Source organism: Egretta garzetta, unplaced genomic scaffold (genome assembly GCF_000687185.1).
Source record: "Egretta garzetta isolate BGI_Z169 unplaced genomic scaffold, ASM68718v1 scaffold371, whole genome shotgun sequence".
NCBI classification, from domain to species: Eukaryota; Metazoa; Chordata; class Aves; order Pelecaniformes; family Ardeidae; genus Egretta; species Egretta garzetta.
The window spans coordinates 1,669,750-1,695,449 of NW_009258616.1; the positions used below are offsets into that span (position 1 = coordinate 1,669,750).

Consider the following 25,700-nt stretch of genomic DNA (forward strand, 5'->3'; position numbering starts at 1 on the left):
TGCCTTTTCTTGTTTTGTAATGTTCATATTAGCAGCTTTTTCACTTAAAAGAACTTATTATTTTCAGGCTTTGAGTAAAGCACTTCTGGAACTCCGAGCAGAAATGACTGCTAATGCTGAACAGCAGATTATTTCTGCTGCATCACAAAAAGAGGCATATATGAATGTCCAGGAGATTGTTGACAGACAAACAAAGGGGCTTACGGTGAGTACTAGGTAATGCTATCATATTTCATTGTTGTATTGTTGCTGATCCTGATTTTGAGGGTTTGCTGTTCATTTGTTTTCCTCTAGGCACAGATAGAGGAATTAAATAATCAGATTACAAAACTTACAGATAACCTTAAAATAAGTAAAACCAGGGAAAGTTCTTTGTCTGATGAAAGGGATGAGTTGAACCAAGAACTTCAGAGGAAACAAAAAGCATTTGCTAAAATGTTGAGAGAAAAAAATGAAATGGAAAAAGAAAATGAAGAACTGAAGAAACGGATTAGGAGGCTAAACAGTAGCATTCAGGTAGAAGTGATTTTTTAAAAATGTTCGATCTTGGTCAAGTGTCTGCATAAATGTGCTGGTTTGGGGGGGAAGATGAAGTACTTTTGGCAGGCATTGAGACTTGCACTTCATGTAAACATTTATGTTTGCTTATCAGCTGGGTTACATGTGAGTTTTTAGCTTTTCCTGTTGGAAGCATGGCTCAAATCAAAGGAATAGAGTGAAGAATATTTGCTCCTTGAAATATGTTTGAAAGAGTCTGAGGAGCTGAATTACTGCTTCCAAAGCTTCTTTGAAAAATGGAATTTTGTGATCTTCCTGTCCCTATTTCGCCTTTCAGAAAAAAAAGTAAAGGATTTACAGTAGAATTGTCTATATCTAATAATTTAAAGATAATTTTAAAAAGATGATTTAGGTTGTATACTAATTCTACCAGTTGGAATTGAAGTCCTTATTTTTTGAGTGGAGAAAAGTACTTAGGTAGTGGTCATTAAACTTTAAGCTTGATAAAAGTTTGTAATTTTTCAGAGCAAATCTGATGAACAAAATCTGATAGATGCACTTCAGAAAAAAAATAAAAAGTTGGAAAGTGAACTTGAGAAGAAGTGTGAAGAAACAGAAAAAAAAGGGGTAAGGGAAGACACGGTATGTGATGTTTAGGTCGTGGCTTTGAAAGACATCATGAGTATAGGTCTAGGCAGTTCAGCTTTCACTATTGCCTCTAAAAAAAACCAACCAACCAAACTTGATCAGAATAAAACCAGTTTCATGACTAACTTCTTCACGTTTCCCATGCTCTTTGTTACTGCTCACGTTGCTTACTACTGGTATAATAATGTCTTCCTGCCCTTTTTGTAGAATTAAAGATTCATTACAAATCTTAGAGGACTTAAGATTTTATAGGTAGCAGTGAAATTGATTACTTAAGTGCTGTCAAATGTGCATTTCCGAAATCAATCCAATGACAAAAACATGAAGTACTTAGGAACAAAAGTGTGAATCCTAAAAGGGATGATGACTATATATATATAAAGAGATGATTCTTCACAATAGTGAACTCCACATACAAGAGTTTCTAAGTGATTGGAGATGTGTTTCATTTTACCAGTTGTTTTGTTTGGGTTTTTTGCGTGTTATTTTACCGCTTCACCAACTAATTAGTGGCTTGTCATAGTAATCATAAAATATACTGGAATATTATAGCCTGCTTGTATAATGATATCCAGACTATTTATGGTAGTAAGTATTATTCTAGGACTGCACTTATGCTTCCAGTTAATTTGAGACTTTTTAAATAGTTGCTTAGTGTCTAGAAATATTTTTCTCAAACTTGGCGTATCTTTTCCTTTTTCCAAGATTTTGCTTCCTGTCTGTCCCTTAGTAGCAGTAACTGTTTAGAATGAAAACAGAAAACAAAAGTACAGGGGCTAACTGGAGAAGGGAAAAGTCCAGTTAAAAAACGCAAAATTGCTTACAAGAATATTGACTATGATTTTTCAGTAGCCATTTGTGATCACATAGCTACAGGTTTTAACTTGTGCATAATTTATAGTTACTGAATTGTAGAGATTCCATTTCTCATAGGAAAAAATTAACTAAAATGACCAGTTGTACAGCTGTTAGCAGGGGCATAGAATCTCCTGGTGAGCTGCAGAAGACAGATCTACTGTAAATTGGCACAGAAAACCACTTACTTTTCTTTAATCTGTCTTTTTTACTAAAGTGTAATTCAAAGTAAAAGGATATATTGCAGTAGCACCTCTAGTTTCATAAAATGTGCCACTCCTTTTTTGTAAAAGGAATATTAAAAGCTAAGGAAGAATTTGGTAATAGCTGCATCAGCTTTATACACCAGTGACTACAGCATACTTAAGATATCCAGCTGGACTTGCTATTTACCTTACTGTAAATATGGTAAATAATATATGCCTGCTATGGCTTCGTGTTTTAAATTGATAAATTAAGAATATATCATTCTTGGCCTTCTAACATATTTGCTTATTTTGCTTTAAAAAAAAATTCAGAAAGAAATACATAATTTGTTTATGTGGTTCACAGACCTCCAAAGAAGAAATAATTAGATGGGAAGAAGGTAAAAAATGGCAAATCAGAATGGAAGGACTGCGGAACAAACTAAGGCAAAAGGAAAAAGAAGCAGATGCTTTAGCCAAACAGTTGAATACATTGAAGGAAATTTATACCAAGTGAGTTGGTTTTAATAGATTCAGCTACAAAATGATGACATAAGGGAAATCCAAATGTGTTTGCCATTTAATAATTATAGCAGTTTGTTATGTTTATAAGATTGATGCCTAGAATTCAGCATTGGTATTGAGATTAAAAGGATTAATTAATTTTCAAGCAGCAGGCTACCCTGTAGTATCCTTTCCCTTGTAGAAGCCAACAACCTTTATTAGAAGAAACTGTCTCAGAATAAAACTAATTTAATTCCTTTATTATGCTTCTTGTATATAGCATTCTGTCACTCCCATGAAACAAATAACAGCTTTATGAAGATAGGCTGTTTCTCACCGCTGTGTTGTTTAATCAGATTGCTAGGATTGCATGCTGTGGTACTGTTACATGTAGTGCAGTACTGCAGTACTGACAGCTCTAGGATTATGAGATGGAAGCATTTAAAAAAAAACACACGTGCAAACCCTCTACAGATGTTACGTTTACTTCAGTACAGTAATGGCAGGGTTTTACTGATAAAAGATGCGGAAGAAAAAGGAAACTGTGATGGTGATTGTAACTTATTACATTGTGGTTTGAAACTACTTCAAAATGTCATTTATTCTTAGCAAGTCTTGCATGAATTTCGCATAGAACACAAGCAAGACCAGCAAGTGGTTTATGACATGCATGATAATGACTTAATGTTCATTGTCTTTTCCAAGTTTAGTTTTTGGGTTTGGGGTTTTTTTGATAAAGCTGTAGTGTCTATAAGGTAACCTTATTAAACAGAAAAGGGGGTGTGGTTCAGTGAGCAAATAAATTGCAAATGTGCATTCTGCAAGACAGAAAATATTTTCTCCTAAAGAAAGCAAGTTAACAAATAAAGTTTTAAATGTAATTTTACTGGATGTTGCAGGTCTGAAAAAGAGAAAATTGCTCTACAGAAGAAACTGAAAACTACTGGTGTCACTGTTGACCGTGTTGTTGGAGTAAGAGCCTCAGAGACTGAAAAAGAACTGGAAGAACTAAGAAAACGGAATCTAGATTTAGAAAATGAAGTTGCCCACATGAGGTGAGAGGCATTTTAAAATAATCTATAAAAAAATAAAAAACATAAGTAAGAAAAAAATCTGTGAAGAGAGATAGTCTCTATTAGACCAACTGATTCAGTAAGGAAAGAAACAGATGGGAGTTTCAAAAATCCTTTGAGTCTGTGATGAGCAAATTTAAAGCTACTTGGTAGCAATTGTGCATGTTCAGAGAATATGCAGCATTGGTTCATTATTCTAAAAAGCTAAATAATATGAAAAACATCTAACTCCTATTGTGTAAAATTGTAATTAGAATTTAGAGTTGGTGAAAGTTACTGGAACTGCTAAGTTGTAGTTAGGGAGTGTATTCTTAATCAGTGTATCCACGATCACAGTGGATAGCGCACCTGAGTGATAGAAGCTGTACACATCTCAAAAGAGCAAATGCATTTTGCCAAAGTAGGTACTTCTGATTCACATGGATTAGTTGAAATAGTATGTATAGCTAACATTGATTTAGAATAATTCCCCTAGTAATACTAGAAAATCCAGCCTAGTAATCCAGAAATTCACACAGTTTTTACCTTAAGGGATGTTTTTCTGCATCAATAGCCATTTGTTTGTTTTGGCTTGATTAATTTTTTGATGTAGAACACAGCAAGCAATCCCGCGAGATTCTGTGGTAGAAGAATTGCATTTCAAAAATCAGTACCTCCAGGAAAAGCTTCATGCATTGCAGAGACAGTGTTCAAGAGAGACATATTCTAGACCTTCGGTAAGTTAATAATGTACCATATTACCTAGAGGAATCACACCTACTTAACAAAACTATTTGTTATCCATTTGGTATTCTGTGTCATTAAGCTGATTTTATTTCAAATTATAGTGTTCTAGAACAGGATATGAAATGCTCAGCTTCTGGTGTTTTTAAAAAAACACAACAGAACAAACCCAACTCCCCCAAACTTTTATTTTCTGTGTTCTACCAGTAGAAGCTGAAATATTCAGCATCCTAGCATATGTGGAGAAATAAGGGATATATATTTTTAAATACATGAGTCCGCAACTGAGAGACTAATTTTATATTCCATATGGATTGAAAATTTGGGATACACAGAGTTTGGGGAAACACTGAGCTGCATTTCAGTTACATTAGGTGTTTTTGTTGTGTTTTGATTTTTACAGGTTCATTATATTGCAAATATTGCATCATTGGGTTATCTTAATCTTTCACGAAATAGATTTAAGAGTACATTCTAAGTTTCTTTGTTTCCTGTTTTGTTTTACTGTCTTCTGCTTTTCTTTCATGCTTCATTCTATCTTCAACTTGAATCAGAGTACATGTGACCAAACTGAACTGACCAAGTCTGTTCCTATCAGTATCAGTAAGCAAAAGTATTTGAATTCCCTTCAAAAGAAATCTGTTTCAAATAGGGATGAGATCAATCATCAGACTAATCACAGCATTACTGATGGCAATGAAATAGATGAGGAAGCAAACATGCAAAGATGCATCATGCATAATGAAGGCCATGAGGCTATTGCGCATGCAAGTACAGAAGCATCTCCTGAACAGCATCCTGAAGATAGTGAGAAATGCAAGGACAAAGGTAGTTCTAGGGAAGGACTGAAAAACAAAAATATAGCTGAAGCTGGTGAAGAGAACTGCAGTGAAAAAGAAGAAAATATAAACCAATCTGAAAATGAAAAATTTAATGAGGAATTTGAAGAAGAGGAGAGGAAGCAAGAAATACTAAAGCAATCAAATGTTGATGAGGAAGAAAGTGTAGAAGAGCCTTGTACTGACAGAATGAGCTGCAATCAGTCTGATTCAGGGGAACCTTCTAATCAAACTAATGACTATGAAGCAGAAAAAATAAATGGGAATAATGAAATGAATCAACACACTCCAGAGGATAAACATGAAACTTGCCAAAGTGGTACAGAGGGGGTGGAAACAACCCCAGAATTTTGTGAAATGCCCGAGGTTTGATACTGTAGTGGTCCTCTAGCATTTATTCTGTATAAATGACGTAGAAATAGAATAGTTTGATCTTGATAGTCCAGTGGTTTCCTATGCGTGGTCTGCAGGGATACTGGACTAGTCACCAAGTGGTCCATAAAGCAAACCTTACACTTTAATGATAGGCATGCATGTCAGCTCACAAGCCAGCTATGGTCAATTCTAAAATTTTGATCCAGAAAGTTTACAAATAATCACAGTGATACATGCCACTAGTTGATGACCTTCATTCTTTAAGAGACTTATGATGTGTTATTACTTACAATAAGAAAAAAATGTGCTTTATTGAAGCAAATACTTTATTTCTATCATTTAGTGATGAATTAATGGTTCATATGGTTAATTTCATACTTACATAAGTAAAAACTGCTGATTATTATGTTAACAACAGGTTTTACTCTTTACCAGTCAGGCATAATAATTTACCGTATACTTACGATTGGAATTGGCAATATAAGGCATGCAACGCACTCTTTCTGTAATAGAAAGTACTAGCCTCCGTGGATAAAGGCTTAAGACTGTAGGAACAGACTAAGAACTCGAGTTACACACTACTCTTCCTGACTTGCTCTGTAATCTGTTTGACTGCAGTGAAATTCTTTACGCCATATGTTCTATTTAATAAACGTATCAGAGTATGTCCTTAACATTAGATGCTGTTCCCAGGTACAGTGTCACAGCTTATTACACTCTGTAGCTTTTTTGTCTTTTAGACTTTGATATTTATTTCTGCCCAATAGTTTGAGAGTTAATTGGGTTTGGCGAAATTTTTACTGGTTTATACTGATTTGTGAACTTCCCTTAAGCAAGTCTAGAAAATATAAGCACTTACAGTTAGAGCACACTAGATCAAAACTAGTGATACAACTGTCATCTGTTTTATTTCTGTGAAAAATACTAATTCTCTGTTGCTCTTTTATCAGCTACAACTGATACAATGAATAGTGCATTACCACTTAATAATAATTTTTTTCCCTTCCATTTTCTCAAGACTTCAGGAATAGGATCAGGTGATCAATATCGAAGAGAACAAGAGGTTTTAAAGGAAAATTTAAGATTGTCATCTGAAAACATTGAGCTACGATTCCAGCTAGAACAGGCCAATAAAGATTTGCCAAGACTGAAGGTAACATCTTTTTATCTTCAGTCCCCTTTAACCTGACATAGGTTAAGGGATTGCTTAAAAAGACATGGATATATTTTCTGTATACACTGTAAGTTTTTTATGTTTTTATGGAAGGTGAGAAGGTTGAGTGGCTGGTAGAAATGATGAAAAATGTCATTGCAATGGGAAATTGCCTTCTCTTTACATTTTTCAAAGTAAACCAACTGTAATTTTGTTACCGTTCACCTCAATTTGAAATCTAAATAAGTTGTTTATTACTTTGGTTTTTTAGGACCAAGTAGGTGACTTAAAAGAAATGTGTGAACTTCTCAAAAAAGAGAAAACAGATGTTGAACGAAAGCTGAGCAGTATCAGAGGGGTAAGTATCGTAACAGCAATTACGAATTATATGAAAAATGAAAATTCATGTATTTGTGTAAATGCATAATACAGTTACAGCTTTATGATATAAAAGATACAATTTTGATGTGATGCAGATGTTAGAAAGCGTAAGTTATTGTTAGTGAAGTTTTTTCTTTGTTGTACTACGCAAGATGACACAGTTAAATTTTACCCGAGCTACTGTCAGCTGCTTTAACGGAGCAATATTTCAGAAGTTATAGGAAAAAAAGGCTTCAGCAGAACCCAGTATCTCTCTTGCCACTAACTTGTCAAACTATTTGTGTGACCTTTTCCCCATTTCCCACTGTACTGTGCTCCTTACCTTTGTAGAAAGAAAAGGAATGGGAAAATAAGTGATAAAGTAAGATTTGGAGTATCTCAGAATGCTAAGATGAACTGTTTACTTCCTTTTACTTTTTTTAATTACCTCTCTATAGGCTGGTAGAAGTGGAAAGACAGTCCCAGAATTGGAAAAAACAATTGGTTTGATGAAAAAGGTTGTAGAGAGAGTCCAAAGAGAAAATGAAGATCTGAAAAAAGCTCCAGCTGTGGTTTCTAATGAGAAATTACTTGGTCTTGAGCAGGAAAACGAGAAGCTAAAGGTACTGATTTTTCTGCAATAACTGTATTTAGATAGCAGTTTATATGCAAGTTAATAAGAAAATGGAGCAGCAAGCCTGTTGTTGACATTGGTTGGCACAAAAGTGTTTTTAAAATGCCAAATATGAAACATGTAGAACACAAAAGCAAAACTTCATTTTACTGTAACATACTGCATGACTTATGTAAAGGTACTCTGTACCTTAAGGATTTATTTAAGTATGTGATGAAATGTTATGTTCACTGTGCTAGGTGACTCTAACTATGCTGTGCTTTAAAAATGGAACTGAGATTTTCTACTAAGCAATGTATATGTGTTTTAACAAACTGTTTGATATTTAGTCTGAAATGGAAAAAATGAAACTTCATCTGGGGGGCCAGCTGAGTATGCATTATGAGTCTAAAACCAAAGGAATGGAAAAAGTCATTACTGAAAACGACAGGCTGCGTAAAGAACTGAAAAAGGTATGATCATTGTAATGCATCCCTTTGTTTCTGTTAGTTACTGGTTGTGGCAAGTATCTTTTTTTTTTAATGGTTGATATGGAATGGACACTTTTCTAAGCACTGATACTGCCATGACAGAATTTTTAATTATATGTGGAGAGGAGACATCCAAGGAGCAGCCCAAGACAGAATTTGGAAGTTGTAGTGCTACTGATCTTGGATGCACTGTTTTCTTCTGCATCAGCACTGACCCTGTCTCACCATCATTTTAGATAATCTGGTGCGTCATGTGAGGTTAAGTATTCCATAAACCTTTGTTTTTATTGAACAATAGGAAGCTGACAGTGGAGAGAAGCTAAGAATAGCAAAGAATAACTTGGAGATACTAAATGAGAAGTTAACGGTACAGCTGGAGGAAACCACTAAGAGGCTAAATTTGGCTGAGAGCCAATTTGATGGAGCGGACAGCAAAAGCTGGAAATCTGTTGTAACAAGGTAGGAACTGAGAATGAAGTAAGGAAGATAAACACAAGTGTTAATTCCTCTTTAAATATTAGCAAACAAATTCAACTTTCATTTTTGTAATTTTTCTTTCCTCTTTTGAAGATAGTTTTATATTATCTGTATTTTACATTCTGATTCTATACTAGTATGCAGAATCAATATACAGGTCTCTGATACAAAACCAGAAGAGATTAAGTGTCCTGAAGTACTGGCCTTGTTAGTTGCTTCGATACAGAAGCCAGGTACTTACCTCTCTTCTTCAAATCTGCTGTAGACTTCTGGGTAGTTCTGGTAGAGGAAATATTTTGTGTTCCTTGCTGCTTAAATATATTGCATTTGTGCTTTGTGGAATAATGTCAGCATTTTTGCTGAACGCAGAAAGTATTTCAATACCTTACCACATGGATGGCCGTCTGAAACAAAAACTGGAACTCAGCAACCTGCATTTTCCAGCTCGGCTGTATTTGAATCTACATTTAACCATGTGAATGTGCAGAGGTTGTGTTAGAAAACCCACTGGGATTTCTGTACTCCTTGGGACACGTAAACATAGCTAAAGATCCTTCCTGTGTGTTCTGAAGGCCCTGAAAGCTAATTGCAGCCAGCCAGTTGATTGTGTAATCTGCAGAAGGGAGAAAAACTCAGAGACTAGCACTGGATTATCTTTTCCAATATATAAAACGAAACATGGGAATCACCATTTCCTAAATATTTAGCTAAAACTCAGACTTTGAAATCAGCATAAAAAATAATTTTTGGTTTGGTAATAATAGTAAATGTCTACAACTCTACCAATGAGTTATCCGAAAGTTACCTATCACTTGTTTTAAAATTCAGGTATCGCTTCTAAAGAAAACAGGTTTATGACACCAATTTCTGCTTTGCAACTTAGGCATACATTTTTAGTTTATCTGTACTTTTGCTATTAGTTCAGATGTTCTTTCTATGACAACCTACTTATACAACCTGAACAATTTAAGCTGCTTTCATTTCTTTGCTAGAAGCAAGCTGTTTAGTTCTGTTTTGTGGTTTGCTTACAGAAATTATTTTGGCAAACGGTCACCCCAAAACCATTGCCAGTCCAAAAAGCATTACCATTACACCCATTTTCAATAACGAGCTACGCACGAAGATGCTAGTTATATGTCACAGTAGCATGTTTAATAATGAACAGATTGATGTAGAATATGAGTTTGATATAAGATACATTCACATAAAACATGCTTGTGATTCATCGAAGTGGATGAGTTTTACCCCTCTTGAGGCAAGAGTTTTTAACTGGGTATTGTCTCTTATACTGCTGTATCTCAGAAAAGGACAAGAAAATGAAACAATGCTTATGCTATGAAGAGAAATAAACAGCCTGTGTCCTGCATAAGGGTGGAAGAGAGCAAATTTTGGGGAAGAAATATTTAGTCCTGGACTCCTGGATGGCCTCAGGATGAAATAAGATGATGTGTTGCAAAACTAGTCTTTAAAAAAATTGTGGTAAACAGAGGTGGAAGACATCTACAAACCCAACCTCTGACAGCCACCTTATTAGGGCAGAAAATCAGCTGGACAGAGAGAGACTTGTCTGATTCCATCTTCGGTCAGAGCACTGTTGAACAGTCTTCACCTGCTGATGTCCAAGGTTTTACCCGCTTCCCCACCTTGCACTCCCGCAGGACCCCTTGGTGCTTCTCTGACATATTGCTGAGCCATTTCATGTCACTGAGACTTCAGAAAACTGTTCTTTTTTTTTTTTAAACTTCCCTCTAACGGTGTAGTGAGGTAAAACATCTTTATGCAAGGTCAGATGACAGCCATATTTAGCCTAATGAAGGAGAGCAGAACTGGCTGCCAGCCACAGGAGGAGGACAGGAAGATGCAGTGAAGATGGTAGGCCCTTAATAGCTGGTGTATCAGCTCAGTGGTTGGAATATAGTTTTTCTTTTAGTTCTTCACCTCTTTGAAAAACATCTCTACTTAGTTCTATTTAGTTGCACATAGATTTAAAACGTATGGTTGTGCTTAATTGTACTTGCCTACTTCAACTGGTGTGAATAAAAACTTTTATTTGCATTTACTTCAACATGATTTTAAAGTAAGTGGATAACATTACGACATTACTAATGTAGAGGAGCTCACTGGGGCACGTCAACGTGCAATCCACCTCACCAGCACATACGTGGTAATAGAAAGTATTTGATAGGGCTGACAAAGATGTCATCCAAGTGATCCTTCAGAAGGCTCTTTGGCTGGTAGCAAGATGCTGGAGGTTGTATTGCCATCTGAAAACCCACTTCAGATGGGAGATTGGACTACATGACCTCTAGATACCTTCCAACCAACATTTCAACGATTCTACAAAAACCTTCTTGTAGCCTTCTTGTAACTCAAAGCAAAACAGAATCCTCCTCAGACTGCTGTTACTCTGGGGTAAACACAATTTCTTGTAGAATATTTTTGCCCTTGGAGTCTTCATCTTCTGTATCTGTATTAGCCCTTTTCTCAGTACATTGATTTATTTTCCATATATTATTAAATCATAAGAAAAATACTGTCAAAGATATGACACTGAAGTAAGACCTGACCGATGTGCACACTGCATCAGTAATAGATGTGCTTGTTTTTAGCAGGAGGTAGGTTGGGGTTTATGTGCAATACCATAAAAAGATTCTAGTCCCTCTTTAATGAAGTGTAGACACAAAGTAAGATCCAGAAAGGTGTAACATTTGGAAAAGCCTTTATTCTAAGATTAAAAATTTATTTTTCATTATGTTTCTTTCAGCTTCCTTATTTATAAGACCAGTGATCATTTCAAGGCCAATACCCCAAACATATCTTAGGGTGTATTTTATGGCATTTAATCTCCTAAAGATATTTTAATCTCTATTTCTGCAAAAGTATTAGCTTTTGCTCTTATCTTTTTCTAAATAAAAATACTACCAGGATGCACGAAACTAAGATGAAGGAAATGGAAATGGATATTGCTAAGAAAACCCAAAGCATTACTGACCTTAAACGGCTGCTTCAGGAAGCAACAGAACGTGAACACAATGCCAATAAAAACGTACAAGATCTAAAAGAACAAGTAAGTAAAACTTAGTCAGGTAACTCTGAGAATAAATTGCTTAATATTAATTAATTTCTTTCTAATGTCTATATTGGCAGAGTACATTTTTTTCTCTAATCCATGTTTTTATAGGATTTTCATTCCTAGTTGCAGTAATTATACATCTACATATTGTAGCCAATTAATGAGGTTTACCACATATTGTCAATATATATTCTTGACTTTCAGTCTTCAGGGAAAATTGATTTTTTTCTACTGTATTCTTCTGTAGGGTTTTGTATTATATTTTCACTGATCACATGAAAGCCTGTAGGTACGAATGCTTCCAATGGTCTTCAAATCTTTCTAGCTTGTTCCGCAGAGTGAGTTTGCTGTAGGGACTTCCCTCTTGATTTACTTTCCCATCCTAAAGGGGATCTTCATCCTGGCTTGTATCAGAAATAGTGTGGCCAGAGGGACTAGGGCAGTGATCATGCCCCTGTACTCGGCACTGGTGAGGCCACGCCTCAAATACCATGTTCAGTTTTGGGCCCCTCACTACAAGAAAGACATTGAGGTGCTGGAACATGTGCAAAGGGCAACGAAGCTAGTGAGGGGTCTGGAGCATAAGTCTTATGAGGAGCAGCTGAGGGAACTGGGGTTGTTTAGCCTGGAGAAAAGGAGGTTCAGGGGACACCTTAGCACTCTACAACCACCTGAAGGGAGGTTGTAGTGAGGTGGGTGTTGGTCTCTTTTCCCAAGTAACAAGCAATAGGATGAGAGGAAATGGCCTCAGGTTGTGCCAGGGGAGGTTTAGCTTGGATATTAGGAAAAATTTCTTCACTGAAATTGTTGTCCAGCATTGGAACAAGCTGCCCAAGGCCGAGTCCCCATCCCTGGAGGTATCTAAAAGACATGTAGCTATGGTGCTTAGGGACATGGTTTAGTGGTGGGTTTGGCAGTGCTAGGTTAACGGTTGGACTTGATGATCTTAAAGGTCTTTTCCAACCTAAACGATTCTATGATCCTATGATATATGCCTATTTCCAATACGGCCTCCTACATACAGTCCCTAATAGGTCTTACATATACTATTTCATACATGAAAGAGTTATGAATTTTAAACTTGGGTACCTTTGAAAAGATCTATCAAATTTTGGCCTTTAAATACACCAGAGATGTAGCCCTAGGACTGTCCACCTAGATTAGCTGCCATCTTCTCATTTATTAATACGTGCATGGTTTCCTCCCCAGACATCTTGTACTGGCCATTCTTAGAGTAAGGTATGGAATATACAACTTTCAATATAGGAAGTTATATATATTATCTAAGCAAGTACACGTGTTCAGTAAATAGAACTTGGAACTGAGTCCTGTAACGCAACTGTTAATTTTTGCTTGTTTTCCCTTTCCTAAGGTCAGCATTATTAACAAGAAGTGTATACCAGCAGCAAAATTAACAGAGATAAAATTCTTTCATTATGTGATAGTACACTGGAGCAACGCATCTTCCAGTTTCTTTCATGTCTCAAATACTGGTGAAGGGATGTGGTCAAGGTTAACTACATTTGAAAGAAATAGAGACCAATTGTGAAAAAAATCCAAATCCTTACCGGTTTAGGTAGTAATAGAACAAAAGCCTATCACTAACAGTAGCCTTATGAGAATTCATGAATTATCACTGCATTCAAAAACTCTATATAGTCTCATATTTAAAACACTAATTTTTTGATCCCACATCTTCTACAGAAAGGCACTTCTAGAGGCTAACTCCCTCTCCAGTCAGGGACCTGTTCTAACTCAGGACTGCAGGTCATTTCTAGCCAACATACGCTCATTTGGGTTTTCATTGCAAAATCACAGGCTTTTCATATCATGTTTAAAAAGGAACTTGGAAACCTAGATATGCAAATAAGCACAACAGTAGTATTTGTAAAGCACTTAAATGATTTGGGCATATCACTTCCTTAAGCATATGTATATATTATGCTGATGTAACAGTGTCTGACTTTCTTTGTAAAATCTAATTTTTGAATACTTTTCACCCTTCATGAAATATGTAGCAATGATCTATACTACCTTTAAAAAGGCTGGAGCTAATTAGCTTTGTGGAAACTGTCAGTAGATGAACGCGCTTTTTTTTTTTTTTTTCTATGATAACCTAGTACTTGGTTACATCCTTAGTATTATTTTCATTCATTTTTTAATCCTGTATCAAAGAGAACTCCATCTGAACTGCATTATCCATGGATACTGTTTACAAGAGTAAAGCCTTCTTAATTTTTCTTTTAAGATTGAGCTTCTCAAACAGTTCCCTGAAGGTGCAAGGACAGAGCAAAGCCTCATCAGGGAGCTGCAGCTTTTAAGGTAATGTACTTTTAAATAACCAAATAAATACCTCAGACAATATACATGAAATAAGAATGATCAGGAAACGGCCTTGCGACTTTTAGTTACATCTTTTGTATTCTAAAATATTCTAATAAATTTTTAAAAGTTATTCTAAAATTGTTTTATATTCCAGATTAACTAATAATCGATTAGAGAAAGAAAAAGCAGAACTAGCTCATGAGGTGGAGGATTATAAGCACCACATACATACACGTACAAGTGAAAGTCCTGCAGCCGGTAATCATTTTATATATTTGATATATACCTAAATATATACCTAAATACCTAAAATAGCTTCCTGTATTTTGGGCCTAAAACTATTTTTACTTAATACGTGTGTGCAAAATGGTAAAACTACAGTTATTTGAATTATATTAATGCCAGAGTAGTGTAAAATGGAGCAGACTAAGGGCTTGGATTTTTACTTAGACAAGTTTTTTATAGAGAAGTTAGTAAAAATTTCCATAATTAATTATCTTGAACAAGAGTCTGTAATCTTTGTAAGGTCTCCCTTTCCAAGAAGATGTGTAGTTCATGCCACCATCTGCTTTATAAACCTCAAAAGACTGCTTGTAAGATGTCAGCCATTCACTGAAATCCTCTGACCTCCCCTTTTGCCTTGGGTTCCAAGCTGGCAGAGAACAAGTGTCCGTTTCCAGATACCAGCTCTGTGACTCACTCAAGACTTAGCAGCCATCAGTCCCATGGGAAAAGCAGAGCACTATGGAGCACCTCATCACCACATGACTGGGAAAAAAAATGAAAGTTAACCCTCCTGAAATTAGCAATATAATTAACAAGATCCTTATACTATGTTATTTCCAAGCTTCCTGCATTTAATTACAAGAAACTGTACATGTCGTATTTTTTAGAAGTGCACTAACAGAGTGGCCATTGGAGTATTGCACTCAATCACAGGAACTAGACACCATCACCTAACCTGTACAAGAACTAAAGCAAAGCCTAGATGACTTGAATGTGTGGTGGTTGTTGATCCCAACTGGGTTTACACACTTTTAACTGTTTCAGCTTTCAGGAGGTGCAGAGTGAGCATAACAAGACTATTAACGTTACTGATTTTCATTACCTTAAATTTCATAGCAAGTTATCATTATTTTTGTAGGACATAATGAAATCGTAGAGAAGGATAAAAATAAGTTAATGACAGAAGTAGCTGACCTCCAGACACAGTTGAAAGCCTCAGAGCTGGAAAAACAGCAATTAAAGGTGAGTTGCAAGGATCATCCTAGACAAGATAATGAGCAAAATTATGGCTAGCTAAAAAGAACTGTTTAGTATCTAAACTAATGTTTAATGATAAAGTCCATTTCTAAACATTAGGTTTATGAAGCCTATCGTGTTGTTAGTAATTGTGCTGTTCATGGGTAGATTTTTGTGTCTCTAGAGAACATGCTTATTCTCTCATCATTCAGGCTCTTAAGAAAAAGGCAGAGCAAGCTGTTGTTGATGTGTATTTATTTCCTACATTGTGGATAAAGCTGGTATTTCTTCATTATTTTTAATAGGAAGAAACAAAAAAGCTGAGAAGAGAACTAGAAAACTTTGACCCTTCCTTTTTTGAAGAAATTGAGGATCTGAAATATAACTACAATGAAGAAGTAAAAAAAAATATTATCTTAGAAGAGAGATTAAAGCAGCTTTCTGAAGAGTTTGGCATTCAAGGGGATAGTCCAGGCAACGTTTCTGTTGATTAGGCTAATGTTTAGCATCTGCAGTATTGATGCAGAAAATAAATCAGTATTATGTAGCTGCCCTGGAATTTATCTGCAGTATTGATGCAGAAAATAAATTCCAGGGCAGCTACATAATACTGATTTATTTGTCTGTTTTCATCTTGGAATGATACAAGTCTATTAAAGTTACAATAGTTTGGCACATACCCAAGAGTGCAGAAGTGGATTAGTCAACGGATTATGGTCAGTATTTACACACACCAGTCAAAATAAAAGTGAGTTTTACCTCTCCCAACTCCTTTGGAATATTGTATTTTAATTCAAAACAGTAATTTGGGTAATACAGAGGTGTTAGGTGAAGTTGAAACCTTGGACTTATTCTACAAGTTGAGGAACTCTTAAAATGTGCTAATATGCTAAGTTCCAGGTCACTAAGAAGATGTAATTTGTTCTTGCTGTCTCATGCTATCATACTACTTAACTATGGACTCAGGGTCAGTACCTGGTTATTTTTTACCTCAATTTTAGGAAATCCAGGAAAAAATAGTTGAAAAAAAAAAAGTTACAGTATTTCAGCCAAACTCATGGCATTTTTGTAGGTAAATGATTTTTCATTTTGTATATTTTATATAGCTGGATGTATACTTTTATAGCACAGATAAAATAAAGCCAACTCAACAATCATGCAGTCTCACCTTTATTATTTATATGCCATCTTACTTAATATGCCCTTGATGAAGTTTCCTAATTGAGATGCAGTCTGAAAACGAGTATTATTAAGCCAAGTCATGTCTGTCTCTAACTAGTAAGGATCTCCAAAATAGAGCTGGGATACTTTCTATTATTTACTCTTTTTTTTTTTTTTTCCCCCAAAACAGTGGAAATACCTGTAGGAAATAGCTTATTTAGGCTTTCAAGTAATAGCATAATGTTGCAGCTTACCAGTTAAATAATACAGTGAAAAGTTCTCCCACAAAAGAAATTGTTACAACTTTAAAAATTTCAGGACTAATTCTGGTCCCACCTGAAATAGGTCCTTTACTGTTGAGAAACAGCTAGATCCTAAATCTGAATCCTACATATAACAATGTCATAATAATTATATTTATAGAAGTGCAACCTATGGAACTTTTACAGTTGATTGCGTTCATTAACTAAGCTATTAGGACCAGCCAGTGTTAGACAACATACTTCTTACACTTAATTATAACAGTTTCCAGAAATGGGATTTTTCAGAACTGGAAATAAACATGCTGAAAGCTAGATCTCTGCTCTGGATATCAGATCCCTCGTTATATAAAATCAGTAATTTAGGAAAAACTTAAAATTGTGTAGTATCTAGGCTGCTGCCTAAGCTAGAAGATTATTTGTAAAGAGTTCTGTGGTAGACACAAGCACACATGACAATTAACTGAAGAGAAAAATCATTTCAAGCATCAAACTTGATATCTTTGAGTCTGTCAAATCTTTGACCATCCAAGTTTGAAAACTGGTGAAACAAACTCTTTGGTTCAAAGTCATAGTCATATTTAGTTCTATTAAAAGTAATTACAACAGGCTGAGAATTCAGGTGTGTCTCTGCAAGGGGCCAGCGTAAACCAAGATGATGGCGATGGAGCTGAAATAGGAAAGAAAAAAAGAGAAGTTTAGAGATTTTGGTAGAGTAGCCCACCAGTTCCCAGCTCAGGGGAGTGTGGGTGTGCATGCTTTAATTCTAGGATCCTCTGCATTAGGGCACTTACAGCCATTAATCAGGTATCCAAACAACATGAGTAACAACGAAGCACAAGAGGCAAACCAGAACCAATGTGTCCTCCACAGCTTCAGAAATATAAACTTGCTAATTAATCAAAAATCACATTAACAATACTTGTTCTATAAGTCAACATTGCAAGAAATACATTTTTTAAATAAAATAATTAAGCTTTAAAATGTTGAGTGATTCCCATACAGACAGGCAAGAAAATTACTTTATGTTCTCAATTGCTTTTAAGTTATTAGCATAATGCTGATAATAAAAGAGTTTAATATGTTGTCAGCGTAGTGATTCACTGTCTTGACTAATTCTACTGTCACCTGATTTGCTAGAACATTTACTACTAGAGAATTTGGAAAATGACAAAAAGTGAATACCTTCCAATACTTCACATATTATGAATTATTGTAGTGCTTTCCACACGTCGATCTATATTTTTACCTTGATTAAACACCCATCATGGCAGTGCCACACAATTCCTTCAACTTTACCCTCACTGCAGCCTTCAAACCAAGACAGTATGTCATTTTGTTTCAAAGTAGGAGGATTCTTTATTTCAAATGCTCCATGTGGTACAAGCAGATGTATAGGCTGCTTCTTGCTTCCTAATCCTATGTGAAAAGAAATAAAAATTTTCCTGCTAGTTACATGTGGTAACTTAAGATTTTCCTCACTTCTGTTGTTATGGCTATCTTAAAAGCAGTCTATAAAGGTAGACTTCAATTAGATACTACAGTATTGTCCTGCCTTTAAGAGAACAGTTAAATATACCTTTAAGTATAAAAACGTAGCTGTGTCCTCCTCACGTAACTTCTTATTTATATAAAATAAACACAGCAGATATTTATACAACTGTCTGCTTTGTCCTTGTGGTCACCTCCTCAGTAACCATACAGCCCCTAGCTAAACTCTTCATGCTTCGGATCATGATCAGCAGCACAAACAACATAGTTCCTGAAAATTTAGCATATCTTCTTATAGATTAATACTTGAGCCAGGCTGTCAAATGCATTGTCTCTTCACTGACTGTTCAACTTCAATCTTCATCTAAGAATATAGCAATTAGAAGTTTTTGTTGCAGTTCCTTTACATTCTGAGAAAATGCTTAGACCAGGTACTACTATTTTTCCTATCTGTCCTTGCAAGTTATCCTAACAGCAAAGCTCAGAAGTTAGAAGTCACTTGTGCTCATACCTAATTGTTTTTTTGTTAAAAGGCTTTTAAAGGGAGAAGCCACAACCAAAATGTAGCTTAAATTAACATTTCCTTAAAAAAAATTAATAATAAGTTGCAATTCTTAAATTACAAAGTATTACTAACCCTAGGGACTCAAAAAAAGTGGCTGAATAAAATTTTCTACTTTAATGGACTAAACAACATCAGAAGAGCAATTAAAAAAAAGGCACCAACAAACAATTGTAACAAATATTTTAGTATCTTAATAGCGATATCTAAAACAACTTTTCCAGTCAGAATATTTTTGAAAGACTAAAGCTAAGCATTTTTATAACTCCTAAAGAGCATGCAGATGGAAAGAGATATAGAAATAGACCTAAATAGTCTTAGGACAACTCAGCTTTCTGACGTATTTTTGGGTGAGTGTTCTTTGAGCTAGCCCTTTCCTTTCTAAAAAGGTTACATCGCTACCTTAAAACTTGTTTTTAAAACTTATACAAAGAAAATACATAATTTTCAATCAAAAAATATCACTAAATAAAAAAAGTACTTAAGAACAGACCATACAAACTTACCATATGGATTTGCATTAATATTAGTGCCGATAAGCTCCAACGTTTGTTCTAAAATATCTGATAATGGCACCGGAGTTATTTCCAGAAGCTCTGGGTCAGCATGGCGTTTCAATACCAGCGCTATTTCAGCCTCATAATTTACAACAGATGAGTGCCAGCAATACTGCTTACTATCTTTCTCCACAGGCACCCAACCTATGAGAAAACATTGCATTTCACCAAAGTAAATACCTGAAGGTATTGTACTGTACATACATTAAAAAACCCACAAGTAACTACAAACAGAAGGAGTAAGAAGAAAAACTATGTCATACATCAGAGAAATGTCAGAGGAATGAAAATGTGACAACTACGCCTTCAGCTGAAGCCCTGTAAGTCTGTATAGAAAACTGCAATTATTTTCAGTGTGTCAGAAGAACAAAGCCTTTCTGGATAGCGAGTGACTGACATGCCAGTTGTTTTCTGAATATGTTAACTACTACTTTTAACTCTGGAACTAATTCTAATTCACCTCAAAAATGAATACCACCACCACCACCACCATCACTTTACCTGTGCTGCATCATAGCTACCTGGCATATGTCCATTTTCATCAGGCAAAGGATTGCCATTAGAGAACTCTATGTCCTTTGCTGGAATCCAGGTATCTGGAACAGGCTTGAAATCCTCTTCAACATTCCAAACAAATTCTAGACATATAAATGTGACAGATTTTGGTAAACTGTTAGCCAATTTTACATTTTGATCACCTTTCAATGCAAGTATTAAAATACCATTGATCTAAACTTTGTTTTACAGACAGTTGTACTTTGTACAAGCACCAACATATGGCACACTCAAGCAGTCTACAATTGGGAGGGTTTAAAGCAGCATAGTAGCATTTAAATAGTTTAAAAGTTCAAAACTAAGATTAAAAAATACCTACCTAAATAGCCAACATTATATTTAAACTAAAAGTAGAATAGCATAGACCATTTCAGTTGGAAGGGACCTACAATGATAATTTAGTCCAACTGCCTGAACACTTCAGGGCTGACCAAAAGTTAAAGCATGTTGTTAAGGGCATTGTCCAAATGCCTCTTAAACACTGACAGGCTTGGGGCATCGACCACCTCTCCAGAAGCCTGTTCCAGTGTTTGACCACCCTCTTGGCAAAGAAATGCTTCCTAATGTCCAGTCTAAACCTTCTCTGGTGCAGCTTTGAACCATTTGCACATGTCATGTTGCTGGATACCAGGGAAAAAAAGATCAGCACCTCCCTCTCCACATCCCCTCCTCAGGAAGCTGCAGAGAGTACATGTGAGGTTGCCCCTCAGTCTCCTTCTCTCCAAACTAGACAAGCCCACACTCCTTAGCCACTCCTTAAAGGACATGCCTTCCAGTCCTGTCACCAGCTTTGTTGCCCTCCTCTGGATGCATTCAAGGACCTTCACATCATTCCTAAATTGTGGGCCCCAGCACCGCACACAGCACTCCAGGGGAGGCCGCACCAACGCTGAGTACAGCGGGATGATCACCTCACTTGCCCGGCTGGTTCGGCTGTGTTCGATGCACCCCAGGACGGGGTTTGCCCTCTCGGCTGCCAGAGCACGCTGCTGGCTCATACGGAGCCTGCTGTCGGCCAGCACCCCCAGATCCCTTTCTGCAGGGTTGCTTCCAGCCACTCCTCTCCCAAGTTATACTTGTGCCCAGTGTTACTCCATCCTAGGTGCAGAATCCAGCATTTTGACATTCATCCCCTTAATCACTGCCCAGTGCTCCAATCTATCCAGATCCATCTGCAAGGTTTCTTGTCCCTCAAGAGAGTTAACAGCACCTTCCAGTTTGGTATCATCAGCAAACTTGCCCATGGTGCATTCGACTCCCACATCCAGATCATTGATAAATATATTGAACAGAACTGGCCCCAGAATTGAGCCCTGAGGGAACACGGCTGGTGACCGGTCGCCAGGCAGCTGTAGCCCCATTCAGAACCCTTTGAGCCCTACCCTTCAGCCAGTTCTTCACCCAGTGCACCACGAACCCACTCATCCCACAGTTGGACAACTTGTCCAGAAGGGTGCTGTGAGGGTCAGTATCAAAAGACTTACTTAAAGTCCAGAAAAACTACATCCACTGCCTTCCCTTCATCCACTAGGCAGGTGACCTTACTGTAAAAGGATATCAAATTAATTAAACAGGACTTTGTGAACCCATGCTGACTGTACCTGATGACTGCATTATTCTTTAAATGCCTGTCAGTAGAAAACAGTATAATCTTGTCCATAATTTTTCCAGGAACTGAGGTTAGACTAACAGGTCTGTAGTTCCCCAGGTCTTCCCTCATGCCCTTCTTGTAGGCTGCAATAACACTGGCTGGCTTCTAGTCAGTGGGGACCTCTCCAGACTCCCAAGACCTTTGGTAGATGACCAAGGGGGGGTCCTGCCAGAAGACCCACTAGCTCCTTCAGTACTCTGGTCTGAATCCCATCAGGCCCCATGGACTTGTGAACGATCAGCTGATGCAGCTGGTCCCTTACAATTCCAGTGTCCACAAATGGAAAGTTGCTGTTCCCACACTTGTGGTCCTCTAACTCAGGGGACCAGGCAGCCAAAGATCTGTCAGTATTATTAAAGACTGAGGCAAAACACACATTGAATGCCTCTGCTTTTTCTTCAACCCTACCAGTCAGATGACCATCTACAACAAGTATCAGTCCAATGTTTTCTTTAGACCCCCTCTTGCTATTAACACACTTAAATATCCCTTCTTGAAACAGCAATGGCCAGTTTCAAGTCTAATTGAGCTTTGGCCTTTTGTGTCTTCTCCCTGCATATATGAACCACAGCTCTGTAATCTTCCCGCAAAGCCTGTCCTTGTTTCCAGAGATCATACCATTTCTTTTTTCCTCTTGAGCTCCACGAGGAGTTCCCTGTTCAGCCAAGGTGGTTTTCTGCCCTGCTTGCTTGACTTAGGACACAGTGGAATTGCCTGCTCCTGTGCTTCTAAGGAGTGGTTCTTAAACCCTGGCCAGCACCTGCAGACTCTTAAGCCCTGAAAAGCAGATTCCCAGGGTACTCTGCTAAATAACTCCCTGAATAGCTTAAAGTTTACTCTGCTGAAGTACAGGGCAGCAACTCTGCTGTCCTTTTTTGTCATTACACTAAAAATGTTAAGCTTAAGCATTTCATGATCACTGTGGCCAAGACAGCCACCTACCATCACCACCACCCCTCCCAAGTCCTCTGTTCACAAACAGCAAGTCTAGGAGGGCATCTTTCCTAGTTGGCTCACTGAGTACCTGGGAGAAGTTGTTATCCTCTCTTACAAACTTCAAGAATTTCCAAGACCTGCTTATCACAGCAGTATGATATTCCCAGTTGGTGCCTGGGAAGTTGAAAACTCCCGTAAGGACAAGGGCTACCAATCCAGAAATTTCTCCTAACTTCCTATGGAATCACTCATCAGTGCTTACATCCTGGCTGGGTGATTGGTAGTAGACACCCACTACAGTAACTCCTTTGCTTTCCATTGCCCTAATCCTTTATCCAGAGGCTCTCAACTACATCATCACTAACTGTTAAGGGCTGTGCAATCAAACCTCTTCTTTACATACAGTGCAACACCTCCACCTCCCCTGCCCTGCCCATCCCTCCTGAACAGCCTGTAGCCCTCCATCCCAGCACTCCAGTCGTGGGACTTGTTCCACCCAGTCTCACTAGTACCAATGATATCGTAGCTCTGAAACTGGCCAAGGCTTTCAGTTCATCCTGTTTATTTCTCATACTGCGTGTGCTGATGTACAAGAACTTTGGAGCCCTCTGTGCTGCCAGGAGCAGTGTAAATGTTCCCACTAGCATTGCCACCCTCTGGCAATGCCACGCCAACCCTTGGCTTACCTACTGCAATCCTGTGGTATCCCCTTCCTCCATCGATTCTAGTTTAAAGCTGTCTCTGAAGTAAATTTAAGAGTAACATTAAAAAAATTGGTGCAGGATCACTGACACTTTATGTGTTAAACAAGAGGTGTTTTTCCAACTGGGTAACTTACATTGCCAAAAAGAAGGAAAGAAATCTTCACTAACCTTTGCAGTCTTCCAATGAATACAAGAATCGTTTAAACCTTTTTTCAGCTTGCTTGTTGGGTTTTCGATCCAGCCTGGCCCACAGATAGGGTTGCCCTAGAGTTGCCAGAGGGATAAAGCCAGCCATTTACTGAGGTAACCACACCTTGCAGAGTACTGAGATCAGCTATACACAAGGCAAGACAAGAATTCTCATCTGCCACCAGAGAAAGTTTATATCCAAACACATTCTTCACATTCATAAATTAATTAGAATCATAGAATGCTGTGGGTCGGAAGGGACCTTTACAGGTCATCTAGCCCAAGCTCCCTGCAGTGAGCAGGGACACCTTCAAGCAGATCAGATTGCTCAGAGCCCCATCCAAGCTGGCCTTGAATGTTTTCAGGCATGGGGCCTCCACTGCTTCTCTGGGCAACCCATTCCAGTGTTTCACCACTCTCATAGTAAAAAAATTTCTTTCTTATATCTAGTCTAAGGCCACCCTCCTTTAGTTTAAAACCATTACCCCTTGTCTTGTCACAGCAGGCCTTGCTAAAAAGGTTGTCTCCATCTTTCCTACAGACCCCCCTTTAAGTTCTGAAAGGCCACGATAAGGTCTCCCTGCAGGCTTCTCTTCTCCAGGCTGAAGAACTCCAACTAATTACTGTATATGAAATCTAAAAACCTAGCTGTAGAATCTTGCCTAGTTTAACACCAAGTTTCCTTATAATTTCAGGTACAGGCAAGAACCCCACTGATGCCACAAGCCACAGTCTTCTCATTTCCTCCCAACCTCCATACCTCTTTTTAATCCTCCCCAAGGAAATCAGACACCTGCTCTTATATGAATTCCCGTGTCCCAGGAAGATTTACGAAGAAGAGACTTTAAAACTGAATACTTACTTGATTGGCATGTTCACTAAAACTTTACTTCATGTATTTTTTGAGAGTAAAATTTATAACAACTTTATAAACACCTACTACATTTATGATAACTACTATTGGATGTTTAACGAGAGTGGAATTCACAACAGCTGTAATCCAATACATCAGACAATGAAAGTGAAAGCAAAGTAAAACACGGCTTTTAGTCAGCATGAGAAATCTGCATATGGATCTTCCTCATTACCTTTATAGGAGGTTACATAACAGCAGGTTCCATCCACCTTTTCAGTAGGAATTGCACTGTATACGTCTGCCTCTAACGCCTTTCCAGTTATAGTTTCAGTTGCCAGAACTTTAAATGGCTGAAAAGAAGACAGACATTTTAAACCCTCAGCATGGCTCTGTTACTGCCCTATTCCCTCCCCTACAGATTCTTGTTCCTTACAGCTGGCCTCTGTCAGTCCAGTATTCCACATCCTACTGCTGATTTCTAATACCGTTGAAATACACCCTTGTTTCTTCAAGGCATGACAGTCTGGAAAATGCTCTAAGACAAAAGAGCAAAGGCAATCTATTTGCAAACTCTGGCCCTCTTTTCCATTCCTGATTACTGTTTCAAGATGACTCGGCCTTCCACTTTACATAGAGCACAGAAGCTAGAAGGATTCCAGTCCAACTCTACAAAATGTCGAGATGTGCCTCACTGTATTAGGATGGCAACAGGAGCTCCTCATGACTAGCTGCTCCGAGCTCTCAGTTTGCAGCTGAAAGCAAAATCCAGAAAGTCACCCAGACAGATTCGAGTTCACTGTGCAGCCCACAGACAGCTGTAGGTGCTGCTAAGATCGGGAAACACAAGTTGGAGGTCTACAGCTGGACAGATGAATGCCACCCCACCCTGTCCCGACGCCGCCTCAGACATCTCAGCAAGAAATAACTCTGGCTGGGCTCCATTACTTGGTCACCTTGGGAAGTATTGCATGCCTTACAGCCTCGAATGAATTATTCTGACATAAGCCTGGCACTCCTTTGATCACAAAAAAAGAAAAAAGAAAAAAAAGAGAGACAAGCTTAGTTTTCCCCACGAGGCTCAGAAGGCAGAGCTTGCAGGATGGCTTTACACAAGCTCCCACTGCCGTCACGTTGGAGGGGCCTCATTCCTCACCACCACTGGTCCCTACCCTTACCAAAAGCAACCACAGCATCAGGGCGAACTCCTGGACGCACCGGTCAGGAAGAGAGCAGCACAGAGCTGAAAGCCCACCCGAACGACCTTTCTTTCTCGCGTCTGAGGCGCGGAGCCCTGCGGAAACCTACACCGGGCATTCGGCTCCACACCTGCGGCGAAACCTCTCG

At 37.7% G+C, this 25,700-nt stretch overlaps 2 protein-coding genes across 11 annotated transcripts in view; one reads left to right on the forward strand and one right to left on the reverse strand.

Moving 5' to 3' along the window:
* The window catches only part of CEP290 (centrosomal protein 290), a 51,848-nt gene extending 35,783 nt beyond the window's left edge, over window positions 1–16,065 (forward strand). For 3 of the 10 annotated variants that reach the window (XM_035903510.1, XM_035903514.1, XM_035903517.1), the window contains 18 exons: window positions 68–205; window positions 295–516; window positions 1,024–1,140; window positions 2,554–2,699; window positions 3,590–3,745; window positions 4,356–4,479; window positions 5,041–5,691; window positions 6,719–6,853; window positions 7,125–7,211; window positions 7,672–7,836; window positions 8,177–8,299; window positions 8,616–8,776; window positions 11,720–11,861; window positions 14,116–14,189; window positions 14,347–14,450; window positions 15,337–15,440; window positions 15,740–15,940; window positions 15,996–16,065. In XM_035903510.1, the coding sequence (XP_035759403.1) occupies window positions 68–205; window positions 295–516; window positions 1,024–1,140; window positions 2,554–2,699; window positions 3,590–3,745; window positions 4,356–4,479; window positions 5,041–5,691; window positions 6,719–6,853; window positions 7,125–7,211; window positions 7,672–7,836; window positions 8,177–8,299; window positions 8,616–8,776; window positions 11,720–11,861; window positions 14,116–14,189; window positions 14,347–14,450; window positions 15,337–15,440; window positions 15,740–15,928 (2,838 nt within the window). In that variant the 3' untranslated portion in view covers window positions 15,929–15,940; window positions 15,996–16,065. Of the gene's footprint in view, window positions 1–67; window positions 206–294; window positions 517–1,023; window positions 1,141–2,553; window positions 2,700–3,589; window positions 3,746–4,355; window positions 4,480–5,040; window positions 5,692–6,718; window positions 6,854–7,124; window positions 7,212–7,671; window positions 7,837–8,176; window positions 8,300–8,615; window positions 8,777–11,719; window positions 11,862–14,115; window positions 14,190–14,346; window positions 14,451–15,336; window positions 15,441–15,739; window positions 15,941–15,995 lie in introns of those variants that run through there. The other 7 variants (XM_035903513.1, XM_035903516.1, XM_035903511.1 and 4 more) reach the window with 6 other exon arrangements.
* A 1,247-nt stretch (window positions 16,066–17,312) lies between these two features.
* Window positions 17,313–25,700, reverse strand: part of CUNH12orf29 (chromosome unknown C12orf29 homolog) — a 9,758-nt gene continuing 1,370 nt past the window's right edge. The window contains exons 2-7 of the mRNA XM_035903521.1: window positions 24,589–24,745; window positions 23,480–23,575; window positions 19,987–20,103; window positions 19,415–19,609; window positions 18,105–18,274; window positions 17,313–17,525 (exon numbers count right to left, since the gene is read on the reverse strand). Of these exons, the coding sequence (XP_035759414.1) occupies window positions 17,337–17,525; window positions 18,105–18,274; window positions 19,415–19,609; window positions 19,987–20,103; window positions 23,480–23,575; window positions 24,589–24,745 (924 nt within the window). The 3' untranslated portion in view covers window positions 17,313–17,336. The remainder of the gene's footprint in view (window positions 17,526–18,104; window positions 18,275–19,414; window positions 19,610–19,986; window positions 20,104–23,479; window positions 23,576–24,588; window positions 24,746–25,700) is intronic.